Source organism: Lytechinus pictus, chromosome 3 (genome assembly GCF_037042905.1).
Source record: "Lytechinus pictus isolate F3 Inbred chromosome 3, Lp3.0, whole genome shotgun sequence".
Lineage (NCBI taxonomy): Eukaryota > Metazoa > Echinodermata > Echinoidea > Temnopleuroida > Toxopneustidae > Lytechinus > Lytechinus pictus.
The window spans coordinates 58,276,921-58,295,654 of NC_087247.1; the positions used below are offsets into that span (position 1 = coordinate 58,276,921).

General features: G+C 34.2%; 1 protein-coding gene across 4 annotated transcripts; it reads left to right on the forward strand.

Moving 5' to 3' along the window:
- Positions 1 to 2,324: 2,324 nt before the first annotated feature.
- On the forward strand, positions 2,325 to 16,961 carry LOC129256908 (uncharacterized). 4 transcript variants are annotated; one of them, XR_010293129.1, is made up of 13 exons: positions 2,325 to 2,460; positions 3,315 to 3,638; positions 5,806 to 5,876; positions 6,133 to 6,277; positions 7,363 to 7,428; positions 9,010 to 9,152; positions 10,629 to 10,725; positions 11,203 to 11,336; positions 11,931 to 12,061; positions 12,620 to 12,718; positions 13,620 to 13,713; positions 15,078 to 15,195; positions 15,282 to 16,961. XR_010293129.1 is itself a non-coding variant. In XM_054895126.2 (12 exons), the coding sequence occupies exons 1-11, from the start codon at positions 2,325 to 2,327 to the stop codon at positions 13,702 to 13,704; spliced, it is 1,431 nt and encodes a 476-aa protein (XP_054751101.2). In that variant the 3' UTR covers positions 13,705 to 13,713; positions 15,078 to 16,961. The 4 variants fall into 4 exon arrangements, 2 of the variants coding, with proteins under 2 accessions (XP_054751101.2, XP_063953522.1); XR_010293130.1 differs by having other exon boundaries at positions 2,325 to 2,448; XM_054895126.2 differs by having other exon boundaries at positions 15,078 to 16,961.
- Positions 16,962 to 18,734: the final 1,773 nt, after the last annotated feature.

Consider the following 18,734-nt stretch of genomic DNA (forward strand, 5'->3'; position numbering starts at 1 on the left):
GCGCGCACCTCAAAATAATCATTCGATACGGCATAGAGCGGGGCCAAGGCCTTAAATTTTCTTCTCATTTGCATAATTTTTTAATATTACATGCTCACTGAAGCATTAAACATTGGGATTTACATAAAAATAAAATCAAACGATCTATGCAAGGAGGTTTCTGACAGATATCCAATGTTAACAATTGCATTTTTTCCAATAATGTAAAAAATGAGCTAATCACATTCCACATGTTCATTCAAGCGTGAATGTTTAATTAAACGCATTCAAATCATTCAAGCATATTAATTGGTCATGAACATAACGAAAAAAGTTGAGAAAAGATCAGTTCAGTTACCAAATTGAAACAATTATTGCCTATGAAATTTGAAATTCATATTTTTTTCTACATTAAATGTTCATTGATCCGTGAAAGGATGAATATTGTTAAAGATACTCTTCCCAACAATAACTGTCATCATATTGGATCATTTTTATCGATAAAATATGTAAAAAATCAAATTATAGCAAATTTTAACTTGTGTTTATTCAACCGTGAAATCTAGCCAAAAAACTTTATCGTCTTTTAGAAAGTACCTTTTACAAGCCTTCTATTTTTCATGAAAATATGGAATTTGTTCCAATAAAGTGGAATCAAAATCATGATATTTGGCTTGTGACTTTTGAAAATAGGCAATTTTGCCTTCTGGTGGTGCTCACTGAAGCATGACATAAAATACGTCCATAACATTTACTCAGAGGGTACATGTAGCTTATGAAATTGCCTACATGCTCATGTAAAAATATATTAAAAACTCATTGGTTCGGAAATTATGGATGTTTGTTAAAGGGGGGACTTGTTTTTTTGTTGTGTATATATGTAGTTCATGAAACTTGGACATAAGAGCAGCAATGTATCCCTGAATACCCTGTGTGCATTTCAGGAACTTGGCCAAGTTCAAAGGTCATTGAAAGGTTAATGAACTCTGGCCGTGTTGGCATATGTGTTGAATTGGCATCATAACTTAGGAAGTTTATGGATCTAGCTCATGAAACATCGACATAAGGGTAATCCAAGTATGAATGATTGTTTTGCACATGTCTTAGGTCACATGATCATGGTCAAAGGTCATTTTGGGTCAATGGACATAATATTTTATTATATTAATAATAATAATAATAATAGCTGGATTTATAAAGCGCTTTTTGCCAGAGGATACAAAGCGCTGCTATCATTAGTGTTTTCTTCTGTGAATAGTTAAAATAACACAGTTCTTGTATAGTGCATATCACATATTCATTCATTAGCTGTTTTCAAAGGCAGCACTGTTGCTATATCAAATTGCGTGATGCAGGGGAGACTGCCAGAGGCGTTCCACTTGTTTTTTTTTTATAAATACTGATAAATGAAAACAGTTGAAGCAAAAAAATTGTGATAATGGAAAAATATGAAAAAATAAAAAACAATAGAAATGCATAAGAAATTCATGAAACCATGCAAAACAAAACAAAAGTTTGAAATAACTAATTTCCTTTTTAGTCATATCAAATATATCTCAATAGAACTCTTTTGTTATTTCCATATTTTAAATCATTCTAATTTTTGAAATTATGGGGGAAATTGTGTACGTTCTCTATGGGGACAAAATGTCTCATACGTAACTGTCCCATATGTAACATGTCATTAATTTGTTTAATTAGCGTCTGTAATAAGAAGGTTTTGGCTTATGACATGAAACTTGCCTTAGATATACTAGAGTGTTGTGACTTTTATCACATTAAGTTACAAGTTGTCAAATGATATACTTTCAGAGAATTCTCAACTTGAAAAAAATGTTTGAAAAATTTTCTTTTTTCTGCGTCCCATACATAATGGAATATCTTTTCTCTCTAAAAGGTCAAGGTCATATGTCAAAATTTTTGGCATTCATGATTATTCTTCTAGATATCCACCATCATGAGGGCATTCAATCTAATCAAAGTAATTAATCACTATTTTTCAGGTCAATAAAGCCTTTGAAATACGTAATGCGTGTGAATTCTTAGACGTGCCCTTAAGTCGGCCAAACGGTCTTTATTCGCAGAACATTCATAAGTTCGCAGCTTGGCAGAAGGTCTTGTCCAGGATTTTTAATATCATAAGAAACCCTTTGTGAGGTCTCTCTTTGTAAGGCTGCTGTGCATTTACGAACATCGTAAGAATCATGCAAGACTTGTTGGGTCGAGAGACAATTCTAGAAGCCTTAATTTCTTACGATTGTTAGATCGCCTAACATTATAGTTGTTCATAGATGGCTGATTGAAATTTGGTTTATTTTTCCCCTTATGAAATATTTTGCATCAAGATGTCATCTTCTAATTCACCATCATGGTCTAGTTTCTTAGTTGGTGTGTCAGCTGGTGCAGTCACCGTTGCTTCAGCAGCTTTCATTTGGCATTACAGAAACAGACTCAGACAACAGATGCAAGGCAACAATAATGGTGAGCTTCTGCTATTATATGATGGATAGCGTCCATTTATTTCATACATTAATATCCAATACGAAGTGTAGAGCAAAAATATCTAAAGAGTAATTCATTTAGAATGGTTTGATTAAATGTGGTTACGTAGAAAAAAAACTGTAAATGTGAATTAACTTGAAAAAGAAGAAATGAGAGTTATATTTGGACAGGGAGATGAATTAGTCAATGCAAAATTAACATTTGGAAGGTTGACACATGCTACACTGTAGGGACGACTCCTTAAGGCCACCGCACACCTTACCACTGGTTGACGTTCCGATTTTGGAACAAATCGCATTTTGCTAATTTTCTGAAAATGTGAATGAAATGTATCTTATTTGAAGCTCAAATTAACTTTAAGAATACTGCTATGAAGATTTGGGATGATTGCAAGCCTTTATTTTGGGGTAAAATTCTAATAACCTTCAAATCGTAGCCAATCATATGATTGCTATGACGTTATTGCGACTAGATATTGAATTCGCTTTTATTCTAATAAGGATGATAGGATGGTCGCAGATTTGAACATAGATATTCGTACAATGATTTAGGACATTACACAGTAAGATATTCCATGTCTCAATAGTAGCATCTAATTCTACTACGTTTTATTTCAAAATCGGGTCGCAGAGCAGTCGTAAGGTGTGTGGTGGCCTTCCCTCTTGAATTTGACATGTATTCTGATTGTTAAGGTCCTCTTATATTTTAAAGATCAAATTCCTTTCAATTTAAAAATAAATTTCTTTATTGTAGGGCTGTAGGCCTACATTATCAGATATAAAATGGATGTACTATACTAGATCATATTGTAGCTTGTTTTGAATATGTTGTAGATGAGAGAAATAGCAATCTACCATTGGAGACCCGCCCTGTGACTCCAGATAACATCGCCATGGATACCTTGGATGGGACTGCTGCATTCAGCACTCAGAGATCCCTCTTCCTTACTGATAATAATCCTGGCTTAACCTCACAGCATGCACTGACAGTAACTGACATGTCTGTGACGGCTGAAGTGATGGGGAGAGGAGGAGGAGAGCGAAGAGGAGGAGGTGGTGAAGATGATCAGAGTGATGCAGACCAGTTGTATAGACATGAAGATAACCAAAGCCTACTCAATTTGCTGTTTAATATTGCAGAAGACCAGGCTAAAAAAGGTGAGAGAATAGTACATAACTTATTTTTGTGTTGGTTTAGTGAACCTTGGAAATCTGATAACGTTGGGGCCAGAAGGAAAACCTGGCTTGAACCTGGACCAGATGGTTTTGCAAAAAAAAATCCGGGTCCTGGATCGACCGGAACTCGGAGCCATCGCACAACACTGCCGCTACAGCGCCAAGAAGCCTTGCTAGGTGCACGCTAGCACGAGATCTAGGCCCTAGTGCACATTTGCATCCCGCGATGTCAGCGAACTAATTTGACCTAAATTTTTGCCTGAATCAATTCCCAAGTATCGATCTTAACCTGAGTTTCAATCTCATTGAGCATCAGGAACAGCTTTATTTCGGTTTCGACCTTGATTTTATCATTCTAATTCTCAGATTTAGGGTCCTAGTCTGCCTTATATTCTTCTTGATACATGCTGAAATTAGCGATTACATACAGCAAACACGATGTCAACAAACAGCGTTGCTGCCCTCTATGTTCATTTGGCAAAATTTGACTAGGAATTCGAACAAAGACATCGGGATCGAAGCCAAAATAAGGTCGTTTCTGTTGCCCGATGGGGCTGAAATTCATTTTAAGGATCGATTAATTTAGATTATTTGGGGAGAAATATGAACTCAGTCCACGTATCGAGGTATATGGTAAATCTCACATTTAATTTGTTATTTTCCCAAGACTTAATAGCCTCCAGTCTTTGCTGTTTTAGCTCTCAACCTGGACCAGCTTGACCCGGGGGAAGTCCCCCCAACTCGCCAGGTTCTGAGTTCCAGCTCGGCCCGGCTCCCAGCATTAAAATCTGAGTTGCAATTTTTGTTTCGAATGGATGTCATCCCGTGGCACATTATTTATGAATCTGAATATACATACATGTAGATACAAGGATTCAAAACTTCAAAGTAATGATAATATCTTTCTGGATTGATAGCTGGAATACACATTTACAAGCTTTCAGCTCTTCTTGCATTTTTCAGGTTTTAAAGACAGTGATGCATAATTTGTTTATGATGTATGGGAATGGAGAGTAGGGATATATAATATACATGTAGAATAATTCAAATGATTTACTGTGTTAATTATTAGAAAGTAACAGTGACCAAAAAAGTAGGTTAAGTTTTTTAAATGAAAGCATACCTTAGAAAGTATATGGACCTTGTTCATGAAACATGGACATAAGGTTAATCAAGTATTACTGAACATCCTGCCAGAGTTTCAAGTCACATGGCTAAGGTCAAAGGTCATTTATGGTCAATGAACTTTGGCCAAGTTAGGGGTATTTGTTGAATTACCATCATATCTTTGAAAGTTTATGGATCTGATTCATATAACTTGGACATAAGAGTAATCAAGTATCACTTAACATCCTGTGCGAGTTTCAGGTCACATGACCAAGGTCAAAGGTCATTTAAGGTCAATGAACTTTGGCCAAGTTGGGGGTATTTGTTGAAATACCACCATAACTCTGAAAGTGTATAGATCTAGTTCATAAAACTTGGACATAAGAGTAATCAAGTATCACTGAACATCTTGTGCGAGTCTTTGGTCACATGATCAAGGTAAAATGTCATTTAGGGTCAATGAATGTAGTATTGTATCATTATATGAATGGTGTTTTTTGTGAATAATTATGTTATAGTAGTTTTCAAAGTTAGCACTGCTGCTATATTGAATCGCGTAATGCAGGTGAGTCTGCCAGAGGCGCTCCACATGTTTTGTGTAAATAAGTGCATGATATGTCAGTTAAAGATGGGTTTCTCCTCTTTGCTTTAGGTTTTGTGATAGCTCAGATAGTTCAGTCTTAAACATTGTGTGCACCTATGAATATTCCGATGTTTATTCTAGAACCTTATGACAAACTACCTCAAAGTGGTCCAACCGATGTGTTGGCTCAGTTGGTAGAGCGTCCGTCTCACAACCGGGAGGTTGGGAGTTCAAAGCCCGGCTGCGTCAGACCAAAAGACGTTAAAAGATGGGAGTTGCTGCTACCCTGTTTGGCATTCAACAATTGGGTTAGAGCCCCGTCGATCTGGCGCTGCACAGCGGCTGCCGGGCCCACGATCAATTGGGCAAAGCAAATTTTTGGAGTATTTCATTTCATGTCTACTTTTAACAATAAAATATGGATTTACGATTTACGATTCTATTTATCTTTTCCTGTAGAGGGCTTTATACATCGAGGGATAACGTGTAATATGTGCCAAGCTAGTCCAATATGTGGAATAAGATACAAGGTAAGTGACATGCATGTATCTGTTTGATTAATTGAAAGAAAGAAAAAATAAAATCGAGACATTCTCCTATGGGCTTCCACTTTTTAAATATTTTTTCAACATTATGCTGGTAGCGGTATAAAGTGAAAGATTCATACACTTATTAGATGTTGCAGTATTTTAAGGATGTGAAATTTAATGTGTTGAAAGAGAGCATGGGAACTTAAGACATTTCTTTCATGAATATTCAAGAAACACTTTTTGTTTCTTTTTCTAGTGTGCTAATTGTGTTGACTTTGACATCTGTGAGCGATGTGAACCCCATGATAGACACAACAGACTGCATACCTTCATTAAGATTAAGATTCCAATACCTCCTTTGGCAAATCCTAGAACTGTGCTCTTCAAACCATTCTATCCAGGTAAGATAATATCTTAAGCCAAGAATCTTTGTAGAATACATGGCTTATGTAAGCATCCCAATTCTCCTTTAATCCAGGTTATAAATTGAGTCTTCATTAAATATTTTTTCCACTGAATTTACATCAATCAAGATTGAAATTTTAATAAAACCAGTGGATATGCACTGGGTTATGCGCTGTGCTGTTTGGTCCACATGTAGTATAGAAAAAGAATGGAATAAACTCCCCATTCTTCCCAGATTTGAAACCTCTTATGAAATATTTCAGAAAGTTGAAAACTAACCTCTACCCAACGTAGATGCATTGTCTTTTAGGATTTCAATTTGATTTTTTTTATGTGTGTTAATTGATTGGTTTTCCGCATTAGGTGCTGTGTTTCTGTGCTTTTGGCCAGTCTGGATAAAATGAAGTAATATGTTGATGGATGATAGTGATGATGTTCAGCATTTTAATTTTGTGGTTTAAAATCCCCATTCCACAGAGAGCAAGGCCTCTGAAAGACTTCTGTAAGACCATGAAACTTGCTTGATCTTACAAAGGTCTTTCAATGAACTTTCAACAATCTCCAAGGTTTTTTCACGATTCATGATGGATCTTTCAATGGTCTTTGTGGTCCTTGCGAGTCCAAAAACTTTTTGAAACGGTTCAAAACAGTCTTTTAACAGTCTTTGAGGAAAATGAAAGTTCTTATTAGTCTTTCCATGATCTTTTGACAGTCTCTCAAGATGTTTGTGGAGATCGCTGAAAGATCATTGAAAGATCACTGAAAGACCAGGAAGAGTCCATGGAAAGAATTCTGAAAGATCAATTGTTGCATAACAGATCTCTGAAAGACCATTGAAAAATATGTATAGAGTAGTATCAACCAGTCTTTCAGAGTTCTTTGCAGAGTCTTTCTGAGCCATTCCACAGAGATGAAAAATTTCAGTGATCTTGGAGACTGCTGTAAGACCTTGCCAATTTTTGGTGTTTCAGGTCCTTCAAAGGTCTCCCCTCTGTGGAATGGGGCTACAATTGTCTTGTATAGATCATTTATTGTTATACTCATTTTGATTGTTATTGAATGATATGTATTTTTCTTCCAGGAAAAGAGAAAGTAATTAAACGATGCACATGGGATGATATCAACACCTTGAAGAAAATCACTCATTGTAAGTGTCTAGCATTTACTTCAAACAACATCGAAACAAGTTGCAATATGTGACCATCAAACTAAAAACCCATGCTTTATTGCGAAACAAGGTTATCTGGAATATCTTTTTTTTTTTAATGAGATCAAAATATAGATATTTGACTTACTTATTTAGCAATGCAAATCTTCCTTTGATTACTGTTAAATTTAAAGTTCTTGGTTTCTTAGTTTCAGTTGATAAATTTTGACAATTTTTTTTAAAATCCATAATCTTTCATATCAAACTATATGGAGAATAACCACTTAAAATCAATTTGGTTGATCGATGGATATGAGCCTGATTACATATCAGTTTAGGAGTTATATTTGTATTTTTTATTATTTTAAGCTGATATGAAAAGGTACATGCTATATATTTGTCAGGAATGTTGACTTTCAGGTATGAGAATCTGTCATGACAATTAAGCCTTTTCAATACATTTCTCAATAGAGAATTCATTGAGTGTGTTCATTTTATTTTCTTTCAGTGAAGAGATAACTTTTTTTAAAGGGAGTATAAGGGAAAATATCTGCCTAAATGAGACTCGCAGCCTCAATTTAATTTTTTTCCACGAGGGCTCTTTACAAAAGAAAATAGCCCATGTTAGCCCTCAAATTGGTGCTATTTTATTCATGTCAGTGGCTCTTGTATGATATGCAGATTTTCTGCTATATTTAACTTTTTATGAAGTAAATTTGTCTCTATTATCAAGGTAGCCCTGGGTGTCGACTTGATAGATCACCAACACAGATAAGCACATTTAGGACAGTGTATTGCATGGAAAAATACCTTATAGTTATCCATGAAAGTCCTTGAAATTCGTAATGCAAGCCCATATCTATGATTTTACTATGAATTGTGTGCTGCATTGCGTTGACTTTTCACGAAATTCAACACTTTCATCAAAGTGAAAGTTTCATCGAAACTTCTACAATTCAAGTTTTGACAACGATAAAAAAACGTGGACAATATTGAAAAAAATACCCCTAAAATAATCCAAGATTGTGGCGAAACTTGAAACGAGCTATCAAAATATTTGAATTATTGACAGATTTGAGCTCATTTTGAACAGATTTCCTTGTGTGGAACTAAATTCAATATAAATATCTGACTGAAATACAGCCAGTTTTGATGCCGCAAAGAACAAATGTTGTGCACGTGCACGATAGTACTGTCTAGTGCTCATTGCCGATACACTATGCAGTCAGCTGCGCATGGCAGTCTGGGATTTGTTTACAATATGACAGCTTCTACATGAATCAAGGCAAATTTCATTGCAATAATAATCCGATAAAAAATACTCAGAGAATGTGAAAATTTAGCATTTGAATTAAGGGTAGGTTCAAATTCTTAATGAAGGAATTCACAACACGTAAATGAACCATAATGTCTGTTTTCTACGAGGGTAATTTTATTTTACATTTGCCCACGTAAGCCTGCTTATAGGTGCTATTTTGTTGCATGTGGGTTGAATAGCACTCCACCTCCATGTATTTTGAGCAGAAAAAAATACCCTTTTACAATTACTTATTGTTTTATCTTATTTCATTTTCCCTACAGTTGATCAGTATGAAATTGAAGCCTTGCATGAGCAATTTAGGGTACTTTGTAACAAGGAGCAAGGAATCACCAGAGAAGTGTATGATCAGTGTTTAGGACCTCTTGGTTTAGAGAAGAGCTTACTCTTAGAGAGATTATTCAAAGTGAGTACATGTTAAGAATTAGGAATACTTAAAAACAAGAAGCAAGAGATTATCAGAGAAGTATGTGATCAGTGTAGGATGGTTATATTGTCATTTTCCTATTTTGTATATTTCATTTGACTTGTGTTTTCTTCAGCTGTTTTACATTTTTGTTCCGTCTAGACTTGAGTTCATTTGCATTTCTTTTCAGCCCTGCCCTTGCAGTATGAATTTAGGTTATATGAGTTTAATGATATTCAGTTGTCATTCATTCATTCTACTCTGAATTTCTTTCCTCTGATTCTCTTTTGTCATCTTCATTCCTTCTCTATTCAGGTGTTCCACTCATTCCATCCCTCACCTGACTCCTTAGTTTCTACTGCCATTATTACATAATCACCAGACATCTTTGTCATCTTCATCTCGTTCCTTATCAAAATTACATTCTAGTTCGATCCTTCCATTATCTTCATTCTGAGTTTTACTGAGGCAAAGTAGCCCAGAGATTAAATCAGTGCACTACCAGACTTCTTCGGGTTCTGTTCAATTCATATTTGCGTCTCGTATTTTTTCACCTATTTCCTATTTGGTTTGATGATTGATTTGAGTTGCTGCTTTGAACTTACATTATTTCTACACACCTAAAACAAACTTATAATTTTTTCAACCTCACATCAGTATTTAGGTCCTCTTGATTTTGTGCTTGTGGAGTGTATGTTTAAAGCGTGACAGTCATCTTTTGTTTGCCTTTCTTAAAAATAAACATGTTTATTAGATACATGGTCGTTGTCCCAGCAGCAACAAACTATTCATTGCCTAGGCAAATTATTCTCTTGCAAATGGGATTGTCTCAAGTACTTCACATAGGCTCATTAAATATAGATGCATTCACAGCCACTTGAAAACTGCAACTATGTGGTCTCTAATCATGGTAGATTTCCCGATCAGAGAATACCAGGAATTGTTGCCAGTATAAAAGCATATTACTGTTAATGTCCCTGAAAGAAAATAATTTCTAATTAGCTGGTAAGTTACAATATTATGCAAACTTTTACTGGAATTTTTTTCAAGGTCTTGGTTATTCTTACATTGTGAAAGCACTGTAGAACTTTCCAATCCTATAAGTATGCTAGGTGTGAGCGCCATAGTACGTTTGGGTAGCTAGATTGCTCTGCTAGCGATATTGAATTGCTTGCCTCGACTGCTACTTGGGCGGTATTGTGTGTGCTTATAAGGTTCTGATTTTGTTGGGTATGAGTGCATGAAAAAATTATTTGGTATTTTGATGCCTGAAAAACTTTGTTTTGATGTTTTGATGATTATGTGGGCCTGAAAGTACCTTTTGATATATGTGTATGTTTATGTTTGTATATTTTTTTATATCAGTCAAATATCTTTTTTGTCCAATCAATGGTACAGAATGCTTTTCAATGTGTTAGTAGCACCAATGTTTGCATTGCATTGGTAATAATTTGTGTATTTTTTTTTTATTTGTAGTTCTATGATGCTAATGGAGATGGCTACATTGATTTCACAGAATTCACTTGTGGCCTGTCAACATTGGTCAAAGGTTCATTTCAGGAAAAGGTGAAATGTAAGTCACAGCTTGGAAGGTGAATTTTTTAGTGGGTAACTTTTTCATGTCATAAAATTGACTAATGTTTCAATATGTTATTAACCTGTGACATGTTAAGCACCTGTGTTTTGTTATTTGAGAAATACTACTGTGGATGTCAGATGATTAATATGTTATCATTCATGGGAAGCATCCAGTAGTTTTTAGTAAAATTTTAACTTATTTTTACCAGCTAAGCATTTTATGATAAGTTACTTCCTAAAAATATTCAGAAATAGTGGGAATTATTTACAGAGTTATCAAAATATTATTTTATACTTCAAGGAATTTTTTTTCAAAGCAAAAATCAATATAACATAACATAGTTCCTTTGAGATGAAAGAAAAACTCTCCATCTAAAAATCATATCTTTGTTTTTTATATTAGACATTTCTTATTACCGAGTGACAAAGATTGTACTGACCACTGCTTCTTGTTATTTTTTCTGTGTTGTAGATGCCTTTGAGGGATACGACCTTGAAGGAGTTAGCAGTATTAGCAGAGATAACTTGAGACAGATGTTCAAGGCTTACTTCTATGTTACTATTGAGCTTGTTAGAGATGTAGTGAAGGCATGCGAAGAAGAAATGGCAAGTCAAAGAACTATTACAGATTATATCACTGAGCATCTTTAGAATTACAATAAAGTCCCTACAAATTGATTCAGCACCAACCTCCGCCATCTGTACTAATTGCTCTAGAGACTGTCACTACAGAGTGGGATTCTAACAGCGAGTTAAAAAAAATTAAATCCTAGTGCTACACCATTGTCTCTGGAGACAAACAAATGCTGATGATGAAAGTCCCCAAACATAGATAAAACCAATAAGAAAATGTATCTACATTAGCAGTAAGAAATATTAATTAAGACATGGATAATGTATGCATGAAAGGAACGACATAAACTCTGAGGCTCTCATGTTGTGAATGATCGTAGTCTGTATAAGTCAATTTCTGTAAGTCAAATAAGTCAATTTTTTGAAACCGTAATATGCCGGAATGTGTTATTTACATCTCATATGTCGAATTTTGCTTAAGTCAAACAGATATCTATAGCTCCAAGATGTTCAATTTGGATTGATTCACCTGTAGATACATTTTGTGAAATTTGACATTATTATACTTGATTCATCCAAGGTAACTATTTTGTGGGTTTTTTTTTTTTGGTTCCTTCAAATTTTCAGATGGCAAACTTTGATGATAATCAGGGTCGTCCAGTTTCCTCTCTGTTTAGTGCACCCATTCCATCAGATACTGGGTCCCAGATAACAACTACCAATGGAAAGATCCCATTCCCTGGAAATCCTGGAAGCAAGTAGGTTATCATCGTCTTTTGCAACTCTCCATGTCAATGTGAACAAATAAGTCGGCAATTTAGTCGAGGTTTTCATGGCTTGAAGTTACAGATTCTAATAATATACATGAATGGCCATATTTGATTACCTTGTCAAATAGTACTGTGAATGTAAGTCAGGTAGGCTCACTTACAGAATGTGTGAGGGAGAGAGAGAGAGAGGAAGAGGGTGGGGGTGTGGGAAATATATATGGGAGAGAGGTAGGAAGTGAGAAGGAGAAGAAAGAAAGATATAGCTAGGGGAGGGGCAGTTATTGACATATAAATGTCCAAAGACTGATAAAGGGGGTTGAATTAGAGATGTTTTAAGTACTGGCACTTTTGTGAATTAGAATAGATTGAGCTGAAACTTGACTGTATTTTTTTATTGGCTACTGGGTTTTTTTCCCCTTAAAATTTAAAGTTAAATCGTTAATTATCTTCCCTATTTAATATTCTTTATTTTTTGTTGTGAAAATAAATGAAACAAGATGATTTGAAAAGGTGGACGGTTTAATCAACTGATTGTTTGATTGACAGGGAAGACACATGGCCAGTGATGGAAGCTATGTCACAGGATGCCATTGAAGAGATGGTTGACAATGTCTTTAAGATGGCAAAGATTGATCCAGATCACAGGTATGTGGAGAGATTAAAAAGTAAACGTGACACAAAAACTAAGTTCCCCTTACACAGAAATGGGATATCTCTCTGATAAAATAGTTGTAATGGCAAAAAGAAGCTGCTGAAAACTGCTTATCTAATAAAAGAGAGCCAATGGAGTAAATTAGACAAATTAATCATTTGTCATTTTGCCTCCGACGAAGATTCTGCTAGGATCGAAAGCTTAGGCCCCTTTTGACTTTCTAAAATAGTTGTAAGTCAGATATTTTGATCCTCCTTGATCTGGAATAGCAAAAATCCTCCCAGATTATTGAAAAAAAATAATAACATCAGATATAAAACCAAAATTATAATGTATCTAAGCACGAGAAGTAATTATTGTATCGTGCTTAAATGAGCATTCTTAAAAATTAATCTGGAAATGCTAAAATTTGCTGTTCATATGCATAAAAAATGTCTCCTTGACTTTGAAAAGTCAACAGAAAATTTACTGTTTATATGCATAAGAAATGTCTCCTTTCAAAGTCAACTTTGAAAAGTCAACAGAAAATTTACTGTTCATATGCATAAGAAATGTCTCCTTAACTTTATAAAGTGAAAAAGGTATATTTTATGCATGCTCACTCATTAATCACTGTCATTTTCTTTGCGTATAATCTTATATGAGATACTGTAGACTATGGCTCTTTTTCAAATACAGTTTCTTTATCAAAATGTGCATTAAAGGTGATGATCCATGCTTTAAACTGTATTACATGCAGATGTTGGTTTAAGTTGATTGATATACAAATTTAACCGTAGAGAAAGTGTTTGCCTAATAATGTACGACCAATTAAACTTACTCTTATTCAGCCTATTATCCTAACTTGTAAATTGGTAGTGATTTAATCGTGTCCATGCCTATTTTACCCTATAGGATAACTTTGGAGCAGTTCAGGAATCTAGCTATTGTAGATAGCAGTCTAGTTGCCTGGTTTGACTCACTGGGACCCATTTTCTGATCTAAACAGGTACATGTTTTTACAAGTTCACAATTTGAGTCAGTTGCACCATTTTGCTTTCTGTGTTTGTCTTTTAATTAACTCATTTAATCCATTGCTGTTTTAAAATTGTTTTATTTGTTTGATGGCATATTTTGTAATGAAACATAAATAAACTGTCGTATTATATATTTTCTTAGTCTATTTTTTTAGGATGAACTCAAGATGATAGATAAATCATATTGCTAAATTAAATAGTCTTAATTGACTTTGAATTTATTGGGATCATTTTGATTTTTTTAACATCAAATAATATTTATGAACCAAGATTACAAGACTTACACAAGATCACACCATAAACCTATAGAGGAGAGTGGGGGTAAATTAGGCCACCTGTTATTTTTCAGTTCACTAGAGAATGGTAGGGTCAAATGGATTACTATTTGTGTAGTATTTGAGACAGATCCTTAGCACAGATTTTGAGCATAGAGAACGTCTCACAGCCGAGTGCACATGACTAGGAGGAGCATAAACCCAGCAACACCTGGGTACTGTGTACTGAACCTTCCTATTAATGTGCACTGACTTATATCTTAGTTTACTTGTGTAAGGTATTATTGTGCATGCCAGAGCTGTAGTTAATTTCATCACTTTTCCATCTTTTTTGTCTGACTGGATGACCATCAACTCAACATGTCCGATGGGGCAAATGAGGCCACCTGGATTAATACATAATTAAAACTCTATGATTAAATCTGTTCAAACTTTAAAATGCGGTGTAGACATCACCACACTAAATTATATATAATGTATGTGTCCACTACCAATAAAACGTGTAGATACACAATAATAACTGACAGTAGAAAACACAATCCGAGAATCTTTTTTCCCATAATATTGGATAGGATTAATAAATTAATCTCAAAATTGGGTGTTGTGGTAAATAACTAAATGTTAATAGTATGATTGTTCCCAGTAAATGTTTAGGGATCGTATCAAACCAACTGAAATATTTTTACTTCAAATACAGCATCAAGAAATGGGATTTAATCAGACGGCCTCATTTGCCCCATTTCGATCGGGCAGATAAGGCCACCTATCAAAATTTTTTATGGCTCAATATGCAAATTAGGCTGATTAATTCTAACATTTCTAATGGCTAATGTCTGTCTACTCTAGATCTAGTAATAGACATCCATCATGTTTTTGCTGCTTTACATTAAAAAGATATAATTGGAATTATTCAAAAGGTGACCTTACTTACCCCACTCTCCCCTATTTCTTAAAAGTAATAGAACTTGTATTCTTGTTTTATTATTATTTTGTGACAAGTTGGTTTCTATTTCACTGTTATTAATTATTTATTTTTTATTTTATTTTTTGTTTTCTTTCAGCTTCATGATCATCTTCATTATCATTCTGTCTTTCATGTTGACAGAGGATTCCAGTCTTTCAATCATTGCATGATTTAGCCAATGTTTGGCTTTTGCATTGTAAATCATCACTTTCACTATTGATACCCTAGTCACACTAGCAGATTCACCAAAAGGTCTTCTGTCGTTCAGTGTTATACTATATTACTGTTTTGTTAGTGTGACTGGGTTTCGTAACCGTTTGGTTATTCCATTGTTCATTTGTTGTTGTTTTTAAACAAGATAAGACATTGATTAAAGAAAGTCTGCTGCAGAATTGTTTTCCTCTCTGCATAGTTCTGTGTATTGTGACAGTACACATAGGATTATTTGCCATTCGTTGCCTGCATCTCTTTTGAATTCGCCACTGCAGTTGAACATTCATACAAGAATAGCTATAAATGTGAATCTTATACAGATATTGGTATAAATTATCATGTCTAGGCTCTTTACTATGCATCTGAGCTCTGCTATCTGGAAGCACCTGTTATAGTTGTGTGTTTTAATTGTGCTTTAAGTATTGGCATAGCTTGTGCAGTTTCAAATATGTCTGAAGTTGGAATCTGATGTCTATAATGTTCATTATTATTTCACTTCCACAAACACAAAGTCAAATATGATACAGTCAAAAGGGAAACAAATGTTGAACGAGTATGTCTATGCTGCTTGGAAAGGGAAAAAGTAAAACTGATGACTGCATGCCTCAAGATTAGTGCCCCAACCTGGATAGGTATACCAACATTCATAAGAATGAAATCATATTCACTTTATACAAAACCATGTAATAGATTTAAAGTAAAAGTATTCAATGGTATTGAAATTGTAACACTTGATTAAGAGCATATTTTTACAACAGAAACATAATAATATTTACAATGTGTCAAATCACCTCTGCAGTGTGCTCATGGTGCAATGTAAAAAGAAAAAGAATGTAAAGAAATGTAATGCAGTAAGACATCTAAGGAAAGAGCTGAGGACAAATAGGAATAAGAAGCCTTTACATGTAATAATTAAAAATATGTTTAGAGTTGTGTTATTTCCTATAATAAGAGGAAGATCATTCTCATGAGGAGAATCACCACCATGTGCAAGAGCTAATAGCAACTGTGTACTAGTTATTGAAAACTTTTTTATGAAATGGGGTGCAGATATTGCTGTGCAATGTCCTAAGACATTTATTAAACCATTAACTCAGGGATTACAATGGCATGGTATGCGCAAATAAGAATATATATTTACTCCACTGTAGATTATCTTGTGATAAAGGTGATGACTACTCCAATATCTGATCACCAAGAGCCTATTGAATAATATTATCTCTCTCGAGAAAAACATGCAAATAATCACTAAATCAGAAATAGTTACCAAATACCCCCTTTTATGATTTCACTTATTCATCATTGTATTTGTCATTGGTAGAGATCAATGAAAGGAGAGAAGGTGACAGAGAGAGAGGGGGGGGGGGGGAAGAGATAGTGGGGGATTTATTATCAAATTATGGATGTTGACCTATTTTAATAAGTGTTTATTCAATCCATCTTTATTTATGTGTGTGCCAAAGAAGACTTTTGATTGTTAATTTTTAATATTTCCATCATTTCTGTTCAATATTTGGAATTGAATTCCAAATTTTCATACTTTCATATAAGTGGAAAATTTATAAATTTTCCACATTTTGGCAGTGTATTCACCTTGTTTGTATCTGAAATTTGGAAGAGATGTAGTGAAATGAAGTGAAATTTTATTTATAATTTCTTATTTAAAAAATGTGTCATTCCAATAATGCTCATACTTTGTATCTTTGTATTTGACTGTGAATTTTTTTTTATAAACTTTGCCAATAAACTGATATTTTCATTAACTGAAGCCATATTTTTAAAATAATTTTTACTCATGTAAGCGCTCAGTGTTAAATATACAAATAATGCATGTTAGCACTTCATTCATAACCAAATAATGAATGATGTGCACGAAGAGTTGATAGATGTGGCACAGAATTGAGACTTCATTATTTCTGTCCCTAAATGCACAAACAAACATGCATTATCTGTTTTATTGCACATCAATATGAAGGGCTTGATACGTTTCTAGAGAGACCTTTAATGTGCAATCATTGGAATATTAATAGATATTTTGCATTACTTGCTTAGGAGAGAGGTGGAGGTATCCTTTGTCCATGTAGTCCACCAAGTCGACAGGTCTGTGAGATAGGACATTCCATTAGTGTGATTTTGGTTGAACTTTTATAGATTCAGCAGTGTTTCTAATTGCGGTATTGCCCTTTCCCCAACATACAAATAATCCTATACAGTGCGTCCCACAAAAAACGAAACCGAGATTTATTGATGATTTATCACAACTTAATCACAAATACAATAGACAAATGACCTACCATTGTAAAGCTTAGAATCTCCTCTTTCATTTGAAATTACTTAGATTATTTCTCATTCACGCATGAGTGAGCAAAGACAATTTGAAGAGGGGATACCAAAAAGTCATTTAAAAAAGAAAACCACATTTTAAAAAAGTTCAATATCTGCTCTTTAATTTGATACCTCAATTACAGAAAATGGTCAAGAAATAACAAAGTTCTGGTTATTTGAAATAAGGCTTAAATTTCAATAATTTCATAAAATTAAGAGGTTCTACAGGCTAGCGTTCAAACTCACTTGACACTCCTTTTTGTTGACGATCAGCCATGCATTAAATATTTTGTTAACCATGCGATAGCTTCTGTGGGAAACCGGTGAAAACACGTTTATTTGATGAAATTATGGAAATACAAGCATTGTTTCGAGGGAACATAACTTTTTTACTTCTTGACCATTTTTTGTGATTAAGGTATCAAATAAAAGAGCAGATATTTAACTTTTAGGCATGCGATTTTCTTTTTGAAATTCAGATACCCCCCGCCAAATTAGTTTTTGTTTTCCTTTCTTCAAATTGTTTTTGCTCACTCATGCGTGAATGGGGAATAATCTAAGTAATATCAGATGAAAGAGGAGATTCTAAGCTTTACATTTGTAGGTCATTTGTCTATTGTATTTGTGATTAAGTTATGATAAATCATCGCTTAATCTCGGTTTCGTTTTTTCTGGGACGCACTGTATAGTACCCATTGTAGGGTAGTTGGATTTTGTTAGAAGGGCAAAAACTATTCATGAAAATTCATTTGTTGTATGCCTTTGGTGAAAATATGAGAACCCTTCACCCCCCCCCCCCCCCTCAGAAAAAGGAAGAAGTTATCAATGGTTTTGATAAGTATCATTGTAGGCTGATAAAATGAGGGAATATTCCCATCTGTAAGATTAAGATTATTAGTTAGAAAATAGTAATTACCTAGAAATTGTTGATAGCTACCAATCAGTACAGTGGTAACGAAGTGATACTTCAAGTTTCCATTTCTTTCCCGTGCTATTGGGGGTCCATTTCATTAAAATTGTTGTAATAAAAAATTTACAATAACAGTTTAAAGCTCATGAAATCATTTATCTGATTGACAGATTGTAAATTTGTTACATGAATTTGGCATATGTTATTAAAACAAGACTTTTTGAAACAAGACCCTGTTCTGTTTCATAAGTTACTGTATGTTCCAGAGAAAATCTATTATTTTGAATCAATTTTTACCTTAGCTAA

Coding starts and splice junctions, on each gene's coding strand:
- LOC129256908 (XM_054895126.2), top strand. CDS start 2,325: ATGTCATCTTCTAATTCACCATCATGGTCTAGTTTCTTAGTTGGTGTG. Junction 5,877..6,132: donor TATGTGGAATAAGATACAAG/GTAAGTGACATG, acceptor TTCTTTTTCTAG/TGTGCTAATTGTGTTGACTT. Junction 6,278..7,362: donor CTTCAAACCATTCTATCCAG/GTAAGATAATAT, acceptor TTTTTCTTCCAG/GAAAAGAGAAAGTAATTAAA.